The sequence below is a fragment of the Zeus faber genome, assembly GCF_960531495.2.
Source record: "Zeus faber genome assembly, chromosome: 1".
NCBI classification, from domain to species: domain Eukaryota; kingdom Metazoa; phylum Chordata; class Actinopteri; order Zeiformes; family Zeidae; genus Zeus; species Zeus faber.
In genome coordinates this window covers 32,967,171-32,990,460 of record NC_137193.1, presented here as the reverse complement: position 1 = coordinate 32,990,460, position 23,290 = coordinate 32,967,171, and the positions used below count along the sequence as shown (strand labels likewise).

The following is a 23,290-nucleotide window of genomic DNA, read 5'->3' as shown; positions in this document are numbered from 1 at the left end:
TAAATATGCCAATGAAATAAATCCTAAAATAAATAAATGAGGCACTAAAAATCCAAATAAATTAAAAATTACAAATGGGTAAATATAGTTAAATAAATAAATAAATTGTTTTTTTATTCTAAAAAGGGTGTTTTTTTAAAGACATTTTTTATTAATTTCAGGGGACTTCTTCTGTGAAATAACCACGCCCTATTAATAAGCATATAAAGATCGGAAACGTGGCATGTAATTAAAGTGCAATAAAATAAATAAAAGTGGCATTGTGAAATAAAAGTCCCCTTAAATAAATAAATGTGGAATTATGAAATAAGTCCCCTGAAATGAATAAAAAGTATTTTGAAAAACGTCCTTTTAAAAATAAAAAAGCTCATTATTTATTTAACTATATTTACTAATTTTTTGCCTCATTTATTTATTTCAGTATTTATTTCATAGGCATATTTATTTATTTATGTATTTATTCAATATTGACTCAAATGGTGTTCCTTAGCTTTATAGTTGCCACAACCATAGAATCGTGTAGTGCACATGCAGTAAATTATGTCATTTGGTTGCTCACGAAAGGGCTGTGCGGCGATTTTCCGTGAGGAACTCCACATTGTGCGCTTTAGGTAATTCAAGATGGATGCGTTTCGAAGGACCTCAGGACTTTTTTGTAATGTTAACGCTAACAATTTGCACAAAGTCACGACTATATATATATATAAACCTGCACGGACTACAAATAGGTATACATACATTGAACACTTTCTATTTTAATTTCACAACTGTTTACAGTTCTTTCAGTTTTCCACGGTGGTTTGTGCACAGCTCCCCGTCTTTCAGGAGAATATTGCCACGGCATCTACACTGCAACGCACAACTAATGGCATAGACACACTACACGTCTTTCAAAGTCATCAGTTCGCTGTACTGTTCACAGTGCACACATTTCTGTCTTGTGATAGGGAATCTTGAGGTCTTTGTGGTTTGACACTACATGACTGATCGGCGACAGACGGTCGGTCACACGTTACAAGATCTTTCATCAGGAGGAATCCCCGGCGAGTCGCTCAGGTCTCCAAACTATGTTTTGTCACAAAAACACAGGCATGAAGTGACACCTTAAATGACGCCATACTATGTGCGGGACAGGATTATTTATTTTTTATTAAATTCTTGACCACTGTAGAAAATGAATAAAAGCACAATTTAAATAAGAAAAATATTAGAAAACAAAAGTAAAATAGGTATGTTGTGTATTTCTAGCTGCTGCTCCAGTGCACTCCCGACTCTCCTTGTCGACCCCCCCCCTCTAATGTCACCCCGCGCCTGCTCTCATTGGCTGTAGCTGGTTGCTTCACTCCCGAGTTGATCCAACACGACCAGATATTACACCTGCTTGATATCCCGCCGGCGTTTGCGAGCCATTGGCAAGCGCTCGGCAAGCAATCAGATCGCGTTGTGAGAAGTTCATACTACATGCTTGTTGCTCATGGGAGCGCACTATGATTTGCCTCTGATCTCAGGCTTTGCTCGGCGATATCCAAAAACCTGTGAAGAATCAGACTAAAATGTTGTAGTCTGAACTTGGCATATGTTGCTCGTGCTCTCTGGTAGTGTGCACACCACGAGCCGCACGGCTCGCTAGCAGCAACTATAAAGCAGGCTTAAAGAGTGATTAGAGGAGGAGCAGGACATGACGTTAATACTGTTGTCATTGCCCTTGCCTTCTCCGTCTCAATCAAGGACGGCCAGGAGTGGGGCTTTGATTCATGCTCTAGCCGCCGTGCACCAGAGACCAAACCCCAGCTGTTCAGCAGCCACAGCCGAGGCCATTGGAGGGGATGGGTAATGTAATTAACCAATGAATGAGAGGAGGAGATGGAGAGATGAGCCTGCAGTATTGCTTTTGCCGAGTGTGTGTGTGTGTGTGTGTGTGTGTGTGTGTGTGTGTGTGTGTCTGTATGTACCACAGCTTGCCACTGCTCACCAAATGACGGAGTGATATATCTCGGCACGTAGAAGCCCCCCACCACCACCCACCCCCCGCTCAAATTACATTCTCTCAGCATAATTAAATGAGATAAGTCGCGGGGCCTAGGAAAGCTCACAGTTGAGATGATATGGCTTCGGCCCTGGCACTTACGCCAGTGTCTCGTGTTTCTGGCACTGTTGAGATAAAAAAAAAACAACACCCAACAACAACGCGTCTGTTTCAGTGTGCACCGCAACTATTGTGCAAACTGTACTAGAGTGTGAGGATAAGAGAGGTTAAACAGAGTAAGAATTGGTTATTGAAAGCAGCTGTGTGATAGACAGCAAGAGAGAGAGAGAGAGAGAGAACGAGAGATAGACAGAGCTTCATTATCACCATGGTGTAAAGACAAAGTCGCACGCCCATCCCCCTTCACAGCCTCAATCCCGCTCGGCTGTGGGCTAAAACACTTACACGTCAATGGGATCAAGGCAACCATTCAGAGGCCCTTGCTCAGTTTATCCGATGGTGGGCTAAAGCTCCAGCGGGGGGCAGCGACACTTGTAATCGGGGGATGAATGCATGATGTCTCCGTTGTTGATCAAGTCCGATAAAGGCTTATCCCTGAACTTTACAGAGGTGTGAGTTTGGGGTCTGGCACATTACTCCTGCCCCCTCCCCCTCCCTAGCCACGGGCACACACACACAAACACCCCCCCCACCACCACCACAACCGTTTCTACAGATTTTTCCACAGGAGTAAAATGAGTTTCATTCCTTACATTTATTTTCTAATTTCCTTTGCCCAAACCCACCAGCAATGTGTTGCTGTTCAATCATATTTTGTTGAATCAATGTTAGGGTTCGCTTCCAGAGGCCAACCAGCGTTGGGAACATATACGAGAGCATCACGGCACCCTTAAAAAAAATGAATGGTTGACGCCGTCGAGTCCAAACGACGGTTTGCATAACGTCACCTGTTAAGCGGCCTGGTCCGCCTGCTGCTTCCTCTCCGCCTCTAATGGAAGGAAATGGCTTATGGCGAGAGGGGATCCAGCCCTTCTGTGGGAGTTTAATTCAATCAGAGCTCTGGTCAGAAATGAATTGAAACGCTCTTGTTAAGCCCTGTGTTCCAGAGGGTGGGCTACGCTGGCGATGCTCCCATGTGGGAGTCAACAGTGCATTTGTGTGCTCCAAAAGCTGCCGCACAAAAGCAACACGCAGCTCAAGTTGTGTAGCACTCTGAGTCAGCGATCAGTCACCGGCGCTGTGTTTGTTTGCTTTAATTTGCTGTGCTGCTTCTCACCCACATGGTGTTCCCAATGAACCCGACGGCGGCTGAAAAGACACCGGTATAAATTGGCGTCTTGCTGTCTTAATTTGAATGCCCTGTTTGTCAAACTGACGAGCAGAAGATGGCGGCGCTTTCCAAGCACAACTCCCTGTCCGTGATGTGGTACTGTGATTAACATCAAAGGGCCCCTCAAATGTCAAATTGAAAATTACCACTTCAATTTCAAGGTACCACCATGGGTTGAATTACGGGCGGGCGGGGGGGGGGGGACGGACATTACCTGTAATCGTAAGACGATTTCACACACCTCTAAAGTAGACCATAACATTACTGTAGATTTATTTATTTTCCTCCGTTTTCTAATTGAATGAAACAAAATAAAAGCCCCGTGTGTAACCAATGGTAATGGGGACACTTTCTCGGTCACTGTCTTACGCCCGATTGTCGTTGTATAATTCACACTCCTGTATAATTTGCATGTTTTAGTTGGAGAAAGTGTGTAGATAGTGTGTAGATAGTGTGTCTATGGTATGGGGGAGTCCCTGAATCTGGTTGCGCTCCCTCAGTCATTTGCAAAATATTTTTTTCCCCCCAAAAGCAACGAATATAGTCGCTTCAATCGCTTTCATTTGACACATTCCTTTTTCTCCCCTCTGCAGTCACTGCATGTGCATTTTAGGGTGTCATCGTCCGCATCCGTCTTGAATGCCGCGTCTCCGATAAGAGCTCCACGTTATTTTTCCACCAAACAAAAGGCCAGACGCACAAAACAAAGCGGTGCGGCGCCATCGCGGCGAGCGTCCTTCCCATTGTTGAACCGCAGAAGCCTCGTCGGGGTGAGGCCGGAGCGTCATCTGCTGGAATCAAACACGAAGCGCACCGCGCACGGCGGACACGCCGCGTTTGGACCAGGACGTCATCAAATGGAATCGCGTCGCGGGCCGAAACACACACACACACACACACACACGTGTGCAGTCAACGCGTGGACGGACGGAGGGACCGCACCGCAGCACCCGAGCAACAATAAGTTATATCTTTAAAACACACCAGGCTGTGTACACGTAGGTTACAGCGTTTGCATCCAACGCGTTGATGCGACAAGCGGCTCTGAAACAAAAGGACACGTTCGGCGAGTTAAAGCGTGACGCCGTCAGCAGCGCGACGAGCGTCGCCGTGTTAGCTTAAGGTGAAGCAGTAGCGCCATGGCGTAAATGTGTGGTCAGTTTCTGTTGCCTGTTCTTTCGAACAGGATGTCAGTGGTGGACTTGGCACAACACGAGTGGGACGCTTCGCGCGTGTGGTTTTTAGTCGTTTGGTTTCGCGACATTTAGTCGGCGCGTCGCTTTGAGAGTGGCTAGCTAAAGGCTAACCGCTGGTGGAACTTTGGTTACGCTTGTTTTCCAGCCTCCACTAGCGCAGCTGGGCGGGGGATAGTGCGACTCCGCGCTCTTTGGTCCCAGCGGCGCGCCTGGTGTTAGGGACCGAGCGCTGCCCCCAAAACACGCTCCAGCTCCTGATCAAAACTAAAGATGTCTGTAGCTACTGAGCTACCGTGTTCTAAACAACAGCTGTAATAACAGTTCAATAAGAGACCTAGATGTGTCTATATCTACTGTATTCATCATCGGAAAGAAAATTGCTGTGTAAAATCAGCTCACTTAAAACACGACGCGATAATAAAAATAATAATAATAAAAATAATAATTCGTTAATAAGAGTGAGTTACAACATGACGGCGCGATTATTAGGAGAGTGAGGTAACATGACATTGAGGGAGTCATGTGGAAATAAACAATGTGTACAGTAGAGGCCACCTGGGTTTCCCCGATGTTCATTATATTATTATTCTCTATTGTTCTGCCTACGTTGTTTTGCATCGTATTTGGGGAGTGATCCGTTTATCGTTTCACTGCACCGTACTTGTGTGGTGTATGTGACTAATTAAGTGTTGGGAATCCATTGAATCGTGTCGAACAAGGTACAAAAACAACCTTTTTGTTTTTAAATACGCAGGCCTAAAAACTCCTTTCAATACGATCTCAAATGCGAAAAGTGCCGCAGACACAAATGTTTCTCAGTGGAACAGGGTTGCATCACCAGGTTTTCACTTAGTGAGCTTAGTGCTGGTTAACGGATGGCATTTGTAGACCAGGACGGAATGACAGAATAGGCTGGAAATTATTCAAACTAATTTTCTTGCAGTTACATCACCAGTAACTACACATGTTCTTGAAAATATCGTGATTTATGACCAAACTTTCGGAACGGGCCAATTTGCCAGAACCTAAACATGTTAAGGAGCATTTTAGTGTAAAAAAGCATGTCAATTGTAAGTTGTTCAACTCTTTATAACTGCCAATTTCCCTAAAGCCAGACGTCAAAAACAAACATTCCGTCATTAAGCGGGCGGCTGTGTCAGTGATAATTTACAAGCTGTATGTTTTTAGGCAGAAAAGATTGTTAAAGCTTTTAAGTATGTCTTTGTTTTCCTAGACCCCAGAACGCTATGATGAAGTATATCCTTGTGACCGGAGGAGTGATCTCGGGCATCGGCAAAGGAATCATTGCGAGCAGCGTGGGCACAATACTTAAATCATGCGGCTTGCATGTGACTGCCATCAAAATCGACCCTTACATCAACATCGACGCCGGCACATTTTCACCCTACGAGCACGGTACGTGGGTCCAAAGAATTTTCTCTCCCATCTCCCCAATTAGGGCTGAAAGATTATTCAAATTCAAACCGACATGGCAATGTAGTAAGATGCAGTTTTCAAATCGCAAAGGCTGCGATTTACATAAAAAAGAAATATATATATATATATATATATATATATATATATATATATATATATATATATATATATATATAAAAAAAACCATATATATATATATATATATATATATATATATATATATATATATATATATATATAATGTTACAGAATTGTGGCTCTTTAAACTTTTATTTCAAATGACAGAAAAAGACATCTGCAGTATTCAAAACTGAATTTCCCATTAGACACATCAGCCTGTGACGGCTTCAAGAGAGAAGGTATCTATAGAGATCTGCTTCCTGGTAGTGATCAATGATGTTAACTGAGTGATTAATGTATGATGACCTGGTTTCCACTGGTAATTTTATTATCAATTATTTGTATTTAATTACATTATTACCATATAAAAGTAATAACCTGGAGCCGCAACTTATACTTGACCGTCCGTGTCATGTGAGACCACCGTGTCCAAATTCCCATCCGCTTCCATGCTACAAGCACCACAACGGCCTTCATACAAATAATAAATAGAAAAAAACAATTTTTATATCAATCCACGGTTTTTATTTTAGCCGTTTTACTTAAGATCGATGTTGCAGAACACGGCATCTACCACTGCAGCACAAAAACTCGGCAGGCGCAGCAGAAGGGTCAGCTCGTCGCTTTCTGTACATAACTTCTGCGTTGCTGACTGCCTGTATACATTTGTACATAATTTGTGTGTAATAATACATACTACATTTGTGGTTGCAATGGTAATAAAAGCCTGGTAATAAAAACATGGTAATAATAGTAAATTGCAATTATTGCATACACCATGCTTTCCATTCCTTAAAAACATATTACTAGTAGCCTTATTGTAGAATGCACAATGGTTTGTTGGAGGAAATGAACGTTTCAGAAATTTGGCTCTTGAGTAAATATTTTTTATAAATGTGACTTCTGAGCTGGAAAAAGTTGGTTGGTTGTTTGGTTGATTATTGCTTGCGTTTAGTAAGTAATACAGAAGATAAGGAACTTAAAAAAAAAAACCACATACTAAATCGCGATTGCAATATTGGTCTAAAAAAAAAAAATCACAATTCGATAATTTTCCCAAATCATTCAGCCCTGTCCCCAATCCCTTAATACCCGGTTTATCATTGTATTGTTTAGACGGCGCTCTGACTGTTTTCCTTCTTTTTTTCCTCCCAGGTGAAGTGTTTGTGTTGGATGATGGTGGCGAGGTGGACCTCGACTTGGGGAACTACGAGCGCTTCCTGGACATCCGATTGACCCGGGACAACAACCTGACTACCGGCAAAATCTACCAGTCGGTCATCAACAAGGAGAGGAAGGGGGATTACCTGGGCAAGACGGTGCAGGGTAAAGACTTTTTTATTTTAATTTTATTTTTTTAACACAACGCACACAACACGAGCCAGTGGTGCAAATTGAACCAGGGATTGATCGGTGTCTCTGCCTTTCTCCATATCAATCCAGTGGTGCCGCACATCACAGACGCCATCCAGGAATGGGTGATGAAACAGGCGAAGGTGCCTGTTGATGATGACGATGTGGAGCCTCAAGTATGTGTAATAGAGGTAAGAGGCCTGATCAGGAGAGGTTTATTTTTATTTTGGGGCACAGGGGAGGGTACAGTTTGGTTTTTTGGAGGGTACTTTTTTTTTTTCTTTTTATAAACCAGTACCTACATTGGTCTCTTACCATCCTCCCCCAGAGCAGAAAATGTGTGGAGCTCGAGCCACGTTGTCCCACGTCATCAATAGCTTATGCAAGAGCACACAATCACCTCATGACTCAGTTCGTATTATGATCAGCAACAGAGAAGAGATTGAATGCCAACATCAATTATGTGCTCCTTGGGTTTTATTTATGTCAAGTTTGAACAGATTTTGATGCCAGTGATCGCAGAGATCGTCCATGTGGATGTGCTGAAAGAGCTGAGAAGCCAGGCAGTGTCTCTGTCTCACACAGCCGCTTTCCCTCTGGTTGCTGCAGCACTCGAGCACAATCCTTTTCACAATGTTGATCAAACTGAAAATATCTAGTCTAATCCATACCGATAGAAGCTTGGACCAAAATGACCGATCCAAGCTGAATTTTGTATTATTATTTGGGGGATGTTGTATGTAATTGTAACTCTAACAGGGGGTTATTGATGAGCAAAATCTTCTTGTATTAAATGTATTAATCTCACAAACAGTGTGGTGTACAATACATCCATAAAGTAGCTTATTTGACTACAGGTACGCCTCACTTAACAACCTACCTGTTCAACGACCATTCAGACTTACAACCAGCTCTCTGACCAGTTTGTATTGTACGCTGCGTACAACACCACGGCGTGTGCGCTGCGTGATGGCGTCTCAGCATCATCTCATCGTGCATCACCCTTTATATGCTTTATATACTATGTACACTATATACACTATTTACACTGTATACATCTCATCTCATCACCGTTCTCTGTCTCGTTCCCACAGTCTGTCAGTATCCACTACACTAGCTTTCGCAAAGGCCACGCCCCCTTACCGTGAAGTAACACGGGTCCTTGCTTATCGACCTGGTCCTAGGAACGGAACTCGGTCGTTAAGTGAGGAGTACCTGTATTGCAATACTGTTTATACTGCCTGTACTGCCCCAGTGATTTTTTTGTTTTGTTTTCCTTAAATCTATGGTACAGAATGAAGTGGAACAATTCCGTAACTTCAGGAAAGGGAGGCTGCCATTTTAGTTCTCTCGTCAAGTCTTTGTGACTTTTCTGTGTGTTTCAGCTAGGAGGCACTGTCGGGGACATTGAGAGCATGCCTTTCATCGAGGCCTTCAGGCAGTTCCAGTTCAAGGTGAAGAGGGAGAACTTCTGTAACATCCATGTCAGCCTCATACCGCAGGTAAAGACAGCGACTCTCCAGACCTCCCTGTTGTTGGCTAGAGCTGGCCGACCAGTATCCTGATCACGTCACATGTTTGCCTCGATAATGTTATAAATGATCACTTTTTTTTGAAATCACTGCATCAAAAATAACACTGAATGTCATATCTGTGTATTTTTTTTAACTCAAGTTAGATGTTCGCTTTGGCCGCAACTTGACTTTGTACACTACATCTAATCTTTCCATTCTCCAGCCCAGTACAACAGGAGAGCAGAAGACGAAACCCACACAGAACAGTGTCAGAGAGCTGAGAGGACTGGGCCTGTCCCCGGATCTGGTGAGATTTTGATTCCTTACTATGCTCTTATCTTTTACTATACTTTATTTTTTCTTATTTTCTATCACAGCAATGAATGACTGTACCCTCCCTCACATCTTGGCCCACAGATCATGTGTCGCTGCGCAACCACCCTCGATAATTCTGTCAAAGAAAAGATATCAATGTTTTGCCATGTGGAACCCGAACAGGTAAACTGAAGACCAAACCAAGGTGTGTGTGTGTGTGTGTGTGTGTGTGTGTGTGTGTGTGTGTGTGTGTGTGTGTGTGTGTGTGTGTGTGTGTGTGTGTGTGTGTGTGTGTGTGTGTGTGTGTGTGTGTGTGTGTTCGTGCTCCATTATTATTGTTAATAATAATTTTCTTTCTGCTCCTCCCACAGGTCATCTGTGTGCGCGACGTCTCCTCTATCTACAGAGTCCCCTTGCTGCTGGAGGACCAGGGGGTGGTGGGCTACTTCAGTCGGCGGCTCAACATGCCCATAGAGACACGGCCCCGCAAGCTGCTGACTAAATGGAAGGAGATGTCGGACAGGTGGGTAGGAAAGAAAGTCTGACGTTTGGCTGTGTTTTATCATTCTCATATATTGTACTGTCAAATTTCCCAATGGCTGACCTCCTACCACAGGACCTCTATTGGAATAGTTTCTCTTGAAGTTTCTTATTTTTTCCAAAGTTTTGCAACTTTTCATTCTACATACTCCATATTCTGACTGTGAGGTTACACTACACTTGTGACCCATCGACATGTCATCAAAGTTTGATGCAAATTCTGGTACGAGAGTGAAAGACAATTATAACATGTGACACACGCTTGAAAGAGGGTATCTCACAGTTCTTTTGCATCATCGTGCTATTTTACATCAGAAATCCTAGTCAGTTAATACTCGCGTGAAGCTGTTCTCTCTCGTGTGCGTTTGTATTCGCAGATCTGACAGACTCCTAGAACACTGTTCTGTAGCGCTGGTCGGAAAGTACACCAAGTTCTCAGACTCGTACGCCTCGGTTATCAAGGCTCTGGAACACTCTGCGCTCGCCATTTGTCACAAACTAGAGGTCAAGGTATGTGTACCATGTAAATATAAAGCCATGATCTTCATGCTAGAAATAAAAATCCATACAACTTGCTGCTTGTGTTTTGTTTTATTTTTTATTTTATTATATATATTTTTGCTATTCTTGCCCTCGTTTGCTGACTCTTTTATATCTTGTATCAATGCCTTCTACGTAGTTGTTGCTTGAGTTGTCACAAGAATTTCACTGTTCAGAATGACCCTGTGTTATACTGTGCATTTTGTAAATAAAACTCCTTTATATCTAGTAACCCCATCAAAATGTAATAACAATATTGGTTTCAACGATTGCAATGAGATGTTTTTTCTCAACCCATTCACTAACTTCTCCTCTCCCCACTCCCCAGTATATAGACTCCGCGGATCTGGAGCCAGCCACGCTACAGGAGGAGCCAGTGAGGTACCACGAGGCCTGGCAGAAGCTCTGCAGTTCTGAGTGAGTTTGACTGGGAGTTGACCCCTCCAAGCCAGCCACGTCCTATAAACAAATACACCACAAAGTATTTAAAGGGAAACGCACTAACGACCCTCTCGTCGTGATCCACAGCGGCATCCTCGTTCCTGGTGGGTTCGGTGTCCGAGGGACCGAGGGAAAGATCCACGCCATCAACTGGGCTCGGAAACAGAAGAAACCTTTCCTAGGTACGCCACGGCGGCCTGGATTCCGGTTTAAGTGCGCTGTCTCGGATATAGTCAACGCATGGCACGCCAAAGCAGTTGTTTCAAGAAATACCACTGTTGTTCCTCCTAGTTAAAATTCTTTATTTTAAGTAACAAAATGGCTTATATAGAAGATTCAAGAGATTATTTTTGACATACATATACATACGGTCATACTATATGTATGACCGTATGTATATGCAGTGAAATGTCATGACACCCGGTGATTATGCACAATAAGCTTTTTGAGCGTGTACTTGAAGACATAAACCAGGGAAAAATAGTTTTGTTTTTTCGCTGAGAACTACTACATGATAGCAGCTTGAAACCGGCTTTCAGATGTTGAAAATGTACTTTTGAGCACATGCTGCTACACACAAAAAAAAAACACCTTCAAGACAAAGCAACTCAGATAACCATTCAGCCAAAGATTGATGGGCCGTTCTCCATTGAGATGTTACCGCATCTGTTTGACTTGTTTCTGTTGTGGTCGTTTTCAGAAATTGCTGAAAGCAAGAGAAACATGCCACGCAGAACTAATCACTCGCACTATCTCTCTGCCCTTCCCTGGGTCTTCAGGGGTGTGCCTCGGAATGCAGCTGGCCGTCTGCGAATTTGCGAGAAACGTGCTTGGCTGGGCAGGTAAAATCAATTGTTTCCCACCCCATAGATTCCCTGTGTTCTGCAGTGCATGCATATATGAGGGAGGGCATTTTCTTCTAAAACAAACTTTCTAGAGGTAAATATGATGTCTGGGATCACAGTTTTAACTCAACTCAACACAAGAACTGGAAAAAGATAACTCTGCTTTACTGCCAGGTTACTGGAGCTTTGTTGATTTTCTGGCAGTGCTGATAAATGAAGGGTTCCCCATCAGCGATAAGGTGCATAAAAGGCAAAATGCCAATTCCATTTATAACACTGATCTGTGTATAGTATCTAGTCCGTCCATAGAAAGTATAGTCTATTGTATGTAGTGTGTAGAGTTTGTGTATATTTTGTACTTATTTGTGCTCATTTTAAGGCCACCACCAGCTAATTCATTTCCTGCTAATGGGTTGCGGTTAGAACATCCAGGCTTAGCAACACCAAGGCAACTAGTGATAAACAAAGCAGATGTTCAACAATACTAAGCTTCTTGCTAGTGCCAAAAATGGAGTGTCAAAGTGAAAGAAGAGGCCTTTCAAATTCAAGTTTCGAGATGGATGACTTGTCTATATAGATGTTTGAATCACTCAATAGATTGTCAAAAGGCTGTTGTTGCTCAGTCAGTCATTCTGCCTCAGTCAATGCAGGATGAGTGAATACATATATATATTTTTTTTTTCAATTCTGAACCTCTGTTCCTTAAATCAGCTATTTGTCAAAAGTGTAGGTCCTTGACTGTGGAGTCATTGTATTGCAACATATGTCATAGAAATATTTTAATGGCTGAGGAATGGCTAAAATACTGGGGGTAGCCACTAACTATGTGAAAGGTGTGAACATGTACATTTCCAATGCACCTGTGCAAATGGTAATGAAAATATCTTAATTACAGATCTTGTGTTTCTCCAATTTCCTAGATGCCAACTCCACTGAATTTAATCCAGAATCAAAGTATCCTGTGGTAAGCCATCGTAATATGACTAATTTCCCCAGTCGTGGTTCAAGCTATAGTGCTCAATCTTTTATTTAATTTTTTTTTGTCATCTAATTATAAAGTTAGTTTGCATTTTTACCTCGCCAGGTGATTGACATGCCGGAACACAACCCCGGACAAATGGGCGGGACCATGAGGCTGGGAAAAAGAAGGACCATTTTCAAGACCCAAAATAGCATACTGCGTAAGAGAAATCCTTCTCATCATTGTAACATCGCAATATGTGCCTCTTCCCGTTGCTTACACTTCTGCCTTCTTTTAGGCAAACTTTACGGAGATGCAGAATACGTGGACGAGAGGCACAGACATCGCTTTGAGGTGCGTTTGACAATTGAGACCATTTAGTGGTGACTGTACAACGGATGACAAAGTCACACTCAGATTTAAAAAGAAGTGACTTATTTGATTTTGCTACAAACCCTTTTACCCCTGTGTACTGGTTTAAAATGTGCCTGCCTCAAAGGCTTCAAACAGAACTTGGGTCCCAATAGTAAGCAAAAAGTGTCATGTACACACAACTAATGTATGAGACAAGGACAAGTAGGTTCCAGAATGGAGTCTTAGTTGTCTTACATTTGCCTGGTGTAGAGTCAGCAAAGGGTGACTTTTGTACCTTAAAATCGATGTACACTTTCCCCAACCAGGTCAATCCTGAGCTGAAAAATCACTTTGAAGAGAAAGGCTTCCACTTCGTAGGCCAAGACGTCGAGGGAGAAAGAATGGAGATCATCGAGTTGGACGGTACATCAAATATGAGCAGCTTTGCTTCTACCTTTTCATGGCTTTTTGAGTCATCTGCTTGCAGCATTCAAAAATCTCATGAGCTGTACAAATGCCACTTTGTCCTCAGATCATCCATATTTTGTCGGGGTGCAGTACCACCCAGAGTTTACCTCTCGCCCCATCAAGCCCTCACCGCCGTACTTCGGTTTGCTGTTGGCTGCTGCCGGGAAACTGCAGAATTACTTACTGAAGGGCTGCCGCCTGTCGCCGAGGTTAGCATTTAGATTCAAATGATACATGCATAATTAGGTTTACGCTACATCAGTTATTTGCAATAGATCACGTCAATGGGTTAGTATTGTCTCAATACTGGATGTTTTACCATTAAGATATGAGTCTAATTTAGAGCATTGCGGTATCCGATTTGAGGTGACTGGGGTTTCTTATTTTCTGCTATAGGGACACATACAGTGATCGGAGTGAGAGCAGCACCCCAGACTCAGAGATATCGGAGTTGAAATTGCCTTCTATTTCACAATAACCCATATGAGGTAAGGCACACTGTCACAGTTAAGTACTCAGTTGCATTGAAATAACTCAACTGTTAATACAGATGTTGAGAGCCATATGATTTAAACTCTGTAAATCTTGCAGATCACCTAATTTGGGATGGGAAGCGGACTATGAAAGCACCTTCTTCGAAAGTTCTCTTCAGCACCTCAGAATGCAATTAATTCAAGTTGCAGAAATTGTGCCTGTTAATGTTTTTGAAGGATTTTATGCTCTATTAAACTTAAGTGCTTTTGTAATATCACTGTTAAATTCTGTTAAGTGTTATTACATTCTATTTAAGGTGGACTCCTTTCAACAATAAATACCATCTCAGGTTACATTCATGCCGCTGAAATTTAATTACCAATGTTACATCTTAACTCTGTACTGATGTGAGCTGCATTATTGACATAATTGAGGGGGTCGCAGACAATGCTTACAGGTAATCCAGTTACCTTAATAGCAGCTGAGAGCTCACAAGGAAGCAAAGGTGAAGATACCGTGTTGACTAATCCCTGGCCCAGGAACAATGTTTATATTGGAGCTCTTTGTCAGAAGACTACAGGTACATCTCATAAAATTAGAATATCATGGAAAAGTTCAATATTTTTTGCCACTCATTTCAGAAAGATTCATTACACGTAGAGTGAACATTTTCAAGCCCTTTATTTCTTGATGATTGTGGCTATAGATAATGAAAACCCAAAATTCAGTGTCTCAGAAAATTAGAATATTGTGAAAAAGTACAATATTGGAAAGTCATGGTGTCACACCCTAATCAGCTAATTAACTCAAAACCCCTGCAAAGGTTTCCTGAGCCTTGAAATGGTCTCTCAGTCTGGGTCAGTAGGCTACACAATCATAGGGAAGACTGCTGACTTGACAGAAGACAGTCATTGACACTCTCCACAAGGAGGGTAAGCCATAAAAGGTCATTGCTAAAGAAGCTGCTTGTTCAGAGTGCTGTATCCAAGCATATCCATAGAAAGTTGAGTGGTTGGAAAAGGTGCACCAGCAAAAGGGATAACTGCAGCCTTAAGGATTGTCAAGCAAAATCCATTCAAGAATTTGGGGGAGCTTCACAAGGAGTGGACTGAGGCTGGAGTCAGCGCATCAAGAGCCACTACGCACAGACGAACCTCAGGCATGGGCTACAAATGTCGCACTCCTCGTGTCAAGCCACTCCTGAACCAGAGACAGCGTCAGAAGCATCTTACCTGGGCTGTGGTGAAAAAGAAGTGGACTGTTGCTCAGTGGTCCAAAGTCCTCTTTTCAGATGAAAGTAAATGTTCATGTCATTTGGAAATCAAGGTCCCAGGGTCTGGAGGAAAAGTGGAGAGGCACAGAATCCACATTGCTTGAAGTCCAGTGTGAAGTTTCCACAGTCAGTGATGATTTGGGCTGCCAGGTCATCTGCTGGTGTTGGTCCACTGTGTTTTCTGAAGTCCACACTCAACACAGCCATCTACCAGGACATTTTAGAACACTTCATGCTTCCTTCTGCTGACAAGCTTTATGGAGATGCTGATTTCATTTTCCAGCAGGACTTGGCACCTGCCCACACTGCCAAAGGTACCAAGAGCTGGTTCAATGACCATGGTGTTACTGTGCTTGATTGGCCAGCAAATTCACCTGATCTGAACCCCGTAGAGAATCTGTGGTATTGTCAAGAGGAAGATGAAACACCAGACCCAACAATGCAGATGACCTGAAGGCTGCTATCAAAGCAACCTGGGCTTCCATTACACCTGAGCAGTGCCACAGGCTGATCACCCACATGCCACACTGCATTGATGCCGTATGTCATGCAAAAGGAGGCCCAACCAAGTATTGAGTGCATAGAAATGAACACTTTAGAAGCCTGACATGTTTAAAATATCCTTTTGATTTTATGTTGTAATTTTGGGTTTCTAAGAAAGAAAGTCTTTGTCACAACACACATGCTTGCACACACGTTTTGATGGTGGCCGGTGAAATGGATCCTCTGCTTTTGACCCATCCTGGCTTGTCCTTCCTCCGGGGGCACAGCCAGGAGCAGTGGGCAGCATACGTGGACGCGTCCGGGGACCTGGTAACAAGTGTCCATCGCTGGTCAGACGATGATGGGTGCATGTGTTTGGTGGGAGTCCTTACTGACGTGAGGTGGAGGAAACCCCATGTGAACACGGGGAGAACATGCAAACTCCACACAGAAAGGCTCCTATTTGGGCGATAACCCGCTAGAGCACGTGCCAACAGCTCCCCAGGTGGGAATCGAACCCAGGACCTTCTTGCTGTGAGGCAGCAGTGCAATGCGCCACCGTTCTATAGCCACAATCAAAATTCCAAGAAAGGCTTGAAATATGTGTAATGAAGCTAGTACTGTATATGGGTTTCACTTTCTTAACCTTACCTATACACCTCTTAAAATTAGGCTAACATTACAGAGCAGTGGTGTTTCATGGCTGTAATTGTCCACACCTTAATTCAAAGCAGGATGCTTCAGCACCATGCTGTAAGACATGTCAGATTGATAAGTCAACATTTTGAACCAAGACTAGTGCTCACACCAGTACCTAAATTAATGTCTATTTATTGTTATAAGGCATTGACAGTGGCTCAAGATTTTGTGTAATAAACAAGTCTGTTTTTTTTTTTTAATAATTTTATTTCATTCCCAAGAACAAGTATGAACAACACAGACATTTGGAATATTTAAGTCTCATTGAGCATACAAACCATGCAGCACATCCCAGAAGTCAGGGCCAATTGGGTACAGCCATGTGGTCACCACAAGGCATTTCCTCAGCACCAAAAAAAACTTGACCTATTTATAAAAAAATTAATGCAGTTAGCGAGATTTGAGATTCTTTTCCTCCACTTAGTCAGAGACACCCAATCTCAGTCCCATATCCGCAAGCTTCATTCAACAGTCACCATTTGTTAAAAGTCATCATAGATCAGAAGAGCAGCCTCAAATAAAGGAGACACTAGTTCACATACCTGGAATAGTCAGAAGAGCATCCCATGGAGTCTACACCCTTGCATGCAAGGGCGGCATTCGTACAGTCATGACCCTGTCACCTGTGAAATAAATTCAAAATAATGCTCATGGACTTGTAGGTGATAAGAAATCTGCCATTTAAACAGATATGGCTCAGTAAATAACGAGTACATATGATTCATAATAGAGCTTAAGCTCTCAGTGAGGGCAAGTGTGTCATCACAGCCAGAGTAGTTGGATGGGAAATAGTGGACAAAGGCTGCTTACAGGAGTCCTGCCATTTGATGGTCGGGGTTGCTACTGCCACATCAGCCACCTGTGGAACAAGCCAAACGTAAGCGTCAAGATACTAAAGGCAGAAGTCATGGACAATTTGCATACACGCTTGAATGTTCTTCCCAAAACGTTTGCTGTAGCCTGCATGATTAAGTGGACAGCGACAGTCTGAGAGTGTTCACTCTTGGCATCCTGTTGAGCACCAAATGCTAGAAAAGCATGGAGGTGCTTCAGTAGGAGCCTGGGAAAGTTTCATGTTGCCAAAATAATGTTTCCGAAAGCAACTTGCAACATCTATGACACGCGAGGAAAATAATGTTCATACTATTTAGTTCCTACTTGCCTTCATACAACCTCCTTCCACGTTGGTCCACCGTTGCACACATATCACCTGTAGGGGATAGATTTTAATGTCACTTTTCCAATCTCAATATACAGACACGTGTATCTGTTACTTTACACGTAGGAACATTTGAAGTCGAGTGGCTCAGTGAACATAATACGAGTACTTAAGTGTCACATCAAGACTGAGCTTTCAGTGAGGGCAAGTTTGTCATCCCAGCCAGGTTGAGTCAACCATAGTTTGTTATTGGACAAGGGGGGGGGGGGGCTTACCTGTGCACAACTTTCTGTTGGAAGCCATGACCCGGCGGCGATTAGAAACGCAAACACCTGCACAGAGATTGGACATAAATGACCGAGCCCTTTGGGAACAAAAAATAATACACGGAAACTTCTTAAAACGCGTCATTTCGGCTTGATATCCTTCCCCTTAATGTTGCTGAGGACAGTTATTTGCGAACTGACCAGCGACCGTCGGTGGAAGTGTTGGTCTGGGCAGCCTGTTGACCGCCCAGTGCTACAACGAGCACGGGTGGCTTCGATAGGTGCCTCGCGTCGAGCAACGTTCGTTGGCAACGATTTAAAGTTTCGGAAAAGGCCTTCAAAAAAAAAAAAAAAACATGCAGGGACACATCCGCTTTTGAGAATCAAGTAAGAGTCGAAAGTAAATTATATCAATACAGGCATGCGATGGGCCAACCATTTTAAAGGTCTCTTATCAGTGGAGGCCGAGCCACGTGCTGGACCAAAACTACCAGCCCGTGAGTCACCAAGCGACATCTCGCTCTCGGAAATAAGGAGCAATATGTTGAGAGTACAACATAAATACAACATAATGTTGAAGACAGCGTTAAAACAAACACACTCCGGGTTAAAAGGCCTTACCGACGGCTCTTTCGCTGAGCTCCGCTCGACGCGCCGGGAGGAGGAGACGTTGGAGAGGCGGAAGAATGGCGTCGCGGCGGCTTATATAGGCCTGCGCTTCCAAGCAGACTGCCGATTGGTCCGTTATGTGGACACGTGGGAAACTGCACGACGGGAAATGTAGTCTCCGCGGACTCGGGGCAAGGGTCGGTCAAAGAAATAGTCCAGGAAAAAAAAAAAAAAAAGCATTTGTAGGGAGAGAAAATGAAAGCGATGTAAGGATTGGGGAAAAAGAAGGGCCTTAGAAATAAAGTGCTGTTTATCCAAATTATATTTAGTACTAAGTCGGTTTCAGAACCATGGACAGTAACACGCTTTGTTTGCGGTGAGGTCGTTGGTAAATAGTTGATGTTCTATCGCACAGCTGAAAATACCAACATGGCTTATCTCCCTTCCCCTCCTGTGCAACAACAAGCCGCTTTTATAGTTTGAGGGTCACTTGTGGACCGTAGGTAAAGCCGTCACATGACTGCAGCGCCCAGTCACCGGAGCTCGGGCTCCAGTCCGCGAAGCGCTCGCAGTGTGTAAACACCGCGCATGCAGGGCTTTGTTTCCCACACGGCGGTGGATGTCCTCGTCATGCCATGGATATTTTGTGGCAGTATCAGTTTAGGATCATCCTGCTGGGCGATTCAACCGTGGGGAAGTCGTCCCTGCTGAAGCGCTTCACGGACGGGATATACAGCGATGTGGCGGACCCGACGGTCGGGGTCGATTTTTATGCCCGCTCGCTAGACATCGAGCCGGGGGTGAAAATCAAGCTGCAGCTCTGGGACACGGCCGGCCAGGAACGGTTCAGGTGAGAAACGCAATGCAGAACACATACCATACTATTCTGGTACACGTCAATGCATCCCTACGACGACGGTCGTTGTTCGCCGACGATTCTAGTCGATGAATTATGGAGCGATCTATTGGCCGTACTGTGTGATTTTTCAAATGAGGTCAAATTCATGAAAAAAAACAACCGGGTGCTCATTAAACAGTGAGGGAAGACTAAAAGAGGTCAGGATAAGATATGTAGGCCTACATCTCGATGCTGGCCAGGCCGGGCCTATTCCAGTATGAAGTCACTCAACAAATTGGGGCTCATCGTTACATTCACCCACGGATGATGATCAGCCTTCCCTTCATTTTTTCGTTTTTTTTTTTTTGGTTGATTCCTAGAGGCAAGCCCCCTGCCGACCTAAATAGTCTAGAGGCCCCCAGTGTTGCTTATGTATTCATTTAGCTTTGTACCATCCGCATTAATCCGAGCATCCAATGAATCACTGACAGTTTGGTTTCATGGCCCGCCTGCCATTGTTGCATTCATCAAAAGCTCCTACTTGTCTTGAAATGTGGATCTGTCCTCAGATCTGCTTTTCCCTTTCAAGCTCAGGCTTCCTGCAGTCGTTTATGCACGACCACACTCATCCCTGTTCCAACAGGTCCGACTGTAACAGTTTCGGAAGCACTTGTGTCACCAGGAATCAACACAATTAGTTTGTGCTGCAGTTTCTGCACCATTAAAGCAAAACATGGCATTTGTGGTAGATCCTTGCAATGACCACGGGATTGTGAGTTTACAGGTCTATTTCATGGCGGCGGTTGTATCCACCATTAACATGCCTTTAACATTTCTATCCAACAGGTCCATCACTACCTCGTACTACCGCAACTCAGTGGGAGGGCTGCTGGTTTTCGACCTGACCAATCATAAGACCTTCGAGCACGTCAAGGAGTGGCACAAGGAGGTGAGCGAGCACATCCTGCCCCATCACATGGTCTACATCCTGATCGGGCACAAGAGCGATCTGAACAAGGAACGCAAGGTGACGCGGGACGAGGCCGAGCAGCTGGCGGCCGAGCTGGGAATCCGCTACGTGGAGACCTCGGCCAAGTGCAACAGCAACGTGGACCGCGCCTTTGAACTGCTCACCCGGGACATCTACGAGCTGATGAAGATGGGCGAGATCGTCACCCGGGACGGCTGGGACGGCGTGAAGAGCGGCCTCACTGCCAAGGTCCTGTACCCCGCCGAGGAGGAGGAGTTGGCGGCCACCGCCGAGAAGGGGTGCCACTGCTGACTGAACCCTGCGACCCCCCCCCGCATACACACACACACACACACACACACACACATACACTGATTTCCATCCATCTCTCTTTCTATCTTCATGTCTGTTTCTCATCCCACAAAAACAGCTCACCGTGTCTCACAGAGCTCTCCAGAACCAGGCCTGGTGCTCCGTGAGACCGCTGTGTGTGGCCTAGCTTGCCTGTGTCTGTCCCACAAACGACTGTGAAGGTTTTGTGATGTTGGGGCTCGCTTAAGCTAGATGCTCGATGTGTCCATGATGAAGCCTTTCTCTCCTGGGTGAAACTTAATTAAGTAAGACATAAGTTCTGAAAGGGCACAAGCATGGGGCTTGGGCTGGTTTTCATACAGGCGGGGCAATTGTACTACTAAGGGGACTATGGTATGGCATCATGCCTACATTTCACTGTGCACCGTTGTTGGTTTCCACACATCAAGTTGCATTTGTACAATGTGTCTGCCTGCTGTCTTTTCTGGCTGTACATAATGTATATATAATAGCTCAAACTATTCAAACCAGCCTGAAAGGTTTCAGAAATATAAGCGTGCACACACGATACACAGTGCACTTCACTCACTACGCGTCACCATGATATGAACTCGACATGGTTCTCCTTGCTTCTGTAATTGTTATGTGCACTTATGCCAAAATGACTGAACCTTTTGGATCATTTTGTGAATAGATGAGTAATGTTTTGTAAGATAGATATATCTATTATTTCTATTCGGAGTGTATATCTAGAGGTAGATGGTTGTAATTAAGCTAGTAAGTCGCAGCCTGGTATTTGTATCTTCCCTTCTGATGTCTCATCTGCACAGGAATAGGTGATCTGATATGCGAAAATAAAAGATAATTATTTTCTCGGCTACCAGGCCTGCATCTAAACGACCCCCGCAGTGATTCAAATAGCATGTGTACAAGTTTATTCATGAGGCTGCTAGTCATCGTAGAGATAGGTGCAGCTTATTGTGGACATGACATTCAGCTTTCATTCCATGAAGCTGCAATGTATCTAATGCAGGGAGTAACATCTACTTAATCCTCACGGTGCATATCATACTATAGTGGATTTAATTCAACTAACATTGGATTCGATGTACTATTTTGGTACAGATGAACAAACTTAGCAATGCGACAACATATTTTTATCCGTCAGTTTAACCGTAAACTAGAGAATTAAGGGTAACTCAGTGGTAACCCGATGCATTAGCAGCCTTGATGTCCAGAAGCCAGACAGCTGGACAGTCGGCTCAGATAGGATCCGAAAGATCAGAAGATTTGCTTGCAAAGTTGATTTGCATATACAAGCAATTTGACCTGGTATATTGGCCGGTGAAAAGCTTAATTAGAACCTCACCTCGACGTGTGTTACCAATCATGTTCTGTTCACCAGCATCTCAGCAAAGTCAATGTTCACGGCGGGACAAAGTTTCTACATTCCACAATCACTTTAATCATAACACGCTTTCCAAAGCTCATGTCTCACCTCAAATGATCTATTCCGTGTTTATTTATTTATTTAAGTTTGAATGGTTTCCAGATTTCCAGAAAGGCTACATGGCTTATAGAATATGTAGATGAAGTGATCTGCTGCCCGGTATCATGAGAGGAATGTATCGTTGAACTGGTTTGTACAAACGTCACAAAGCTTCCAAAGCATTTGTTTGATTTTATAGATTTGATCTCTAGCCTATTTTTTACACGAATTGAAACGCCGCTTTGATTTTGAATCCTGATTTATTATTTATTTTTCCAAAGTCAGACACAATCCACCGGCTGCCGCAACAGGGTTTGGATACAACATGAGTCAGTTGATTTCACCTGCTCATTTGTAAGACAATCAGCCCTTTGCTTTCCAGTTGGAGTTGTGCCCCTATAGGATGCGATGCTGTTTGTCTGTTAGCTGTAATCCATTTTTCTCGTAAATTGACCTGACTAACGTAATGTGTATTGTGTGGCTTTTTTTTAAATATTACATTTGTTGAGGGATATTTAAATATTAATATTAGTCATGTTTAAATATTACTCAACATTATTCAAGCCCTGTCCTGTTTTTCTTTACCCTCTACATGAAGGTTTCTTGTTTCAATGTCATTATTTTGTCCTGGATCTGAACTGCCTCGGTGTATAATGTGGCTTAAAAAGGTGAGCTAAATTCATCATAACCGTAAGATATTTCATTGTGTAAAAGTAACTGTAAACCCAAAATGAAAACTCTGTTGCGGAATCAACATAGATCAATCTGCTTTAAATCAGCGAGAGCGATGAGCATAACCTGACCTCTGTCGAGATCTAGATCCTGCACTGACGTGCTCTACATCCAGTCAAACCGACATGTACTGTACATCTGCTGGGTGGTCTGCACACCTTCTCATTCGTCGTGGCACACCTCACACATTTATCGAACAAATGTCATTTATTTTCTATAACATGCGCAACATTCCGCTTTTTAATGTCATTTTATCGGTGGATTGTTTAAAGAATAAATTTATGTCCAAACCATAACGTGGAGTGGAGATGTTTTTTTGTTTTTTTTTCCCCCTTTGTGAAAGGTTGGCGCCATCGTCTGACAGTGGACGGAGCACTGCAAAGGTTTTTTTTTTTTTACTTGTGATTGACAAAAAGTACACAACAGGTTTTACTAAATATATGAACGAGCTGGGCAAAAAAAAAACAACCAAACAAACAAACAAACAAAAAAAAAACCCCGAGAAACACCAAATTCAGCTGTCGAAATAATAATTCGGCGGCCTTGGATGGGAAAATCCGATCGGCCCGCCTTTTTACCCAGCAT

The 23,290-nt window shown here is 43.5% G+C and overlaps 3 protein-coding genes across 5 annotated transcripts; 2 read left to right on the top strand and 1 right to left on the bottom strand.

The window, feature by feature from the left end:
• Positions 1 to 4,194: 4,194 nt before the first annotated feature.
• ctps1a (CTP synthase 1a) lies at positions 4,195 to 14,165 on the top strand. Of its 3 annotated transcripts, none has more exons than XM_080015579.1 (19): positions 4,195 to 4,315; positions 5,748 to 5,929; positions 7,226 to 7,396; positions 7,514 to 7,614; positions 8,809 to 8,925; positions 9,161 to 9,244; positions 9,355 to 9,435; positions 9,624 to 9,775; positions 10,170 to 10,302; positions 10,661 to 10,749; positions 10,861 to 10,955; positions 11,553 to 11,615; positions 12,539 to 12,582; positions 12,703 to 12,799; positions 12,878 to 12,933; positions 13,260 to 13,356; positions 13,466 to 13,610; positions 13,798 to 13,889; positions 13,993 to 14,165. In XM_080015579.1, the coding sequence occupies exons 2-18, from the start codon at positions 5,761 to 5,763 to the stop codon at positions 13,877 to 13,879; spliced, it is 1,776 nt and encodes a 591-aa protein (XP_079871705.1). In that variant the 5' UTR covers positions 4,195 to 4,315; positions 5,748 to 5,760; the 3' UTR covers positions 13,880 to 13,889; positions 13,993 to 14,165. The 3 variants fall into 3 exon arrangements, with proteins under 3 accessions (XP_079871705.1, XP_079871706.1, XP_079871707.1); XM_080015580.1 differs by having other exon boundaries at positions 4,223 to 4,440; XM_080015581.1 differs by having other exon boundaries at positions 4,223 to 4,472.
• Positions 14,166 to 16,527: 2,362 nt separating this feature from the next.
• LOC307247708 (uncharacterized protein) lies at positions 16,528 to 18,996 on the bottom strand (the record flags this gene model as incomplete). Its single annotated transcript, XM_080023831.1, has 7 exons — positions 16,528 to 16,696; positions 16,873 to 16,953; positions 17,141 to 17,189; positions 17,493 to 17,540; positions 17,765 to 17,821; positions 18,377 to 18,456; positions 18,948 to 18,996. The coding sequence occupies 6 exons, from the start codon at positions 18,994 to 18,996 to the stop codon at positions 16,904 to 16,906; spliced, it is 333 nt and encodes a 110-aa protein (XP_079879957.1). The 3' UTR covers positions 16,528 to 16,696; positions 16,873 to 16,903.
• A 3-nt stretch (positions 18,997 to 18,999) lies between these two features.
• Positions 19,000 to 20,484, top strand: rab42a (RAB42, member RAS oncogene family a; the record flags this gene model as incomplete). Its single annotated transcript, XM_080003317.1, has 2 exons — positions 19,000 to 19,214; positions 20,049 to 20,484. The coding sequence occupies 2 exons, from the start codon at positions 19,000 to 19,002 to the stop codon at positions 20,482 to 20,484; spliced, it is 651 nt and encodes a 216-aa protein (XP_079859443.1).
• Positions 20,485 to 23,290: the final 2,806 nt, after the last annotated feature.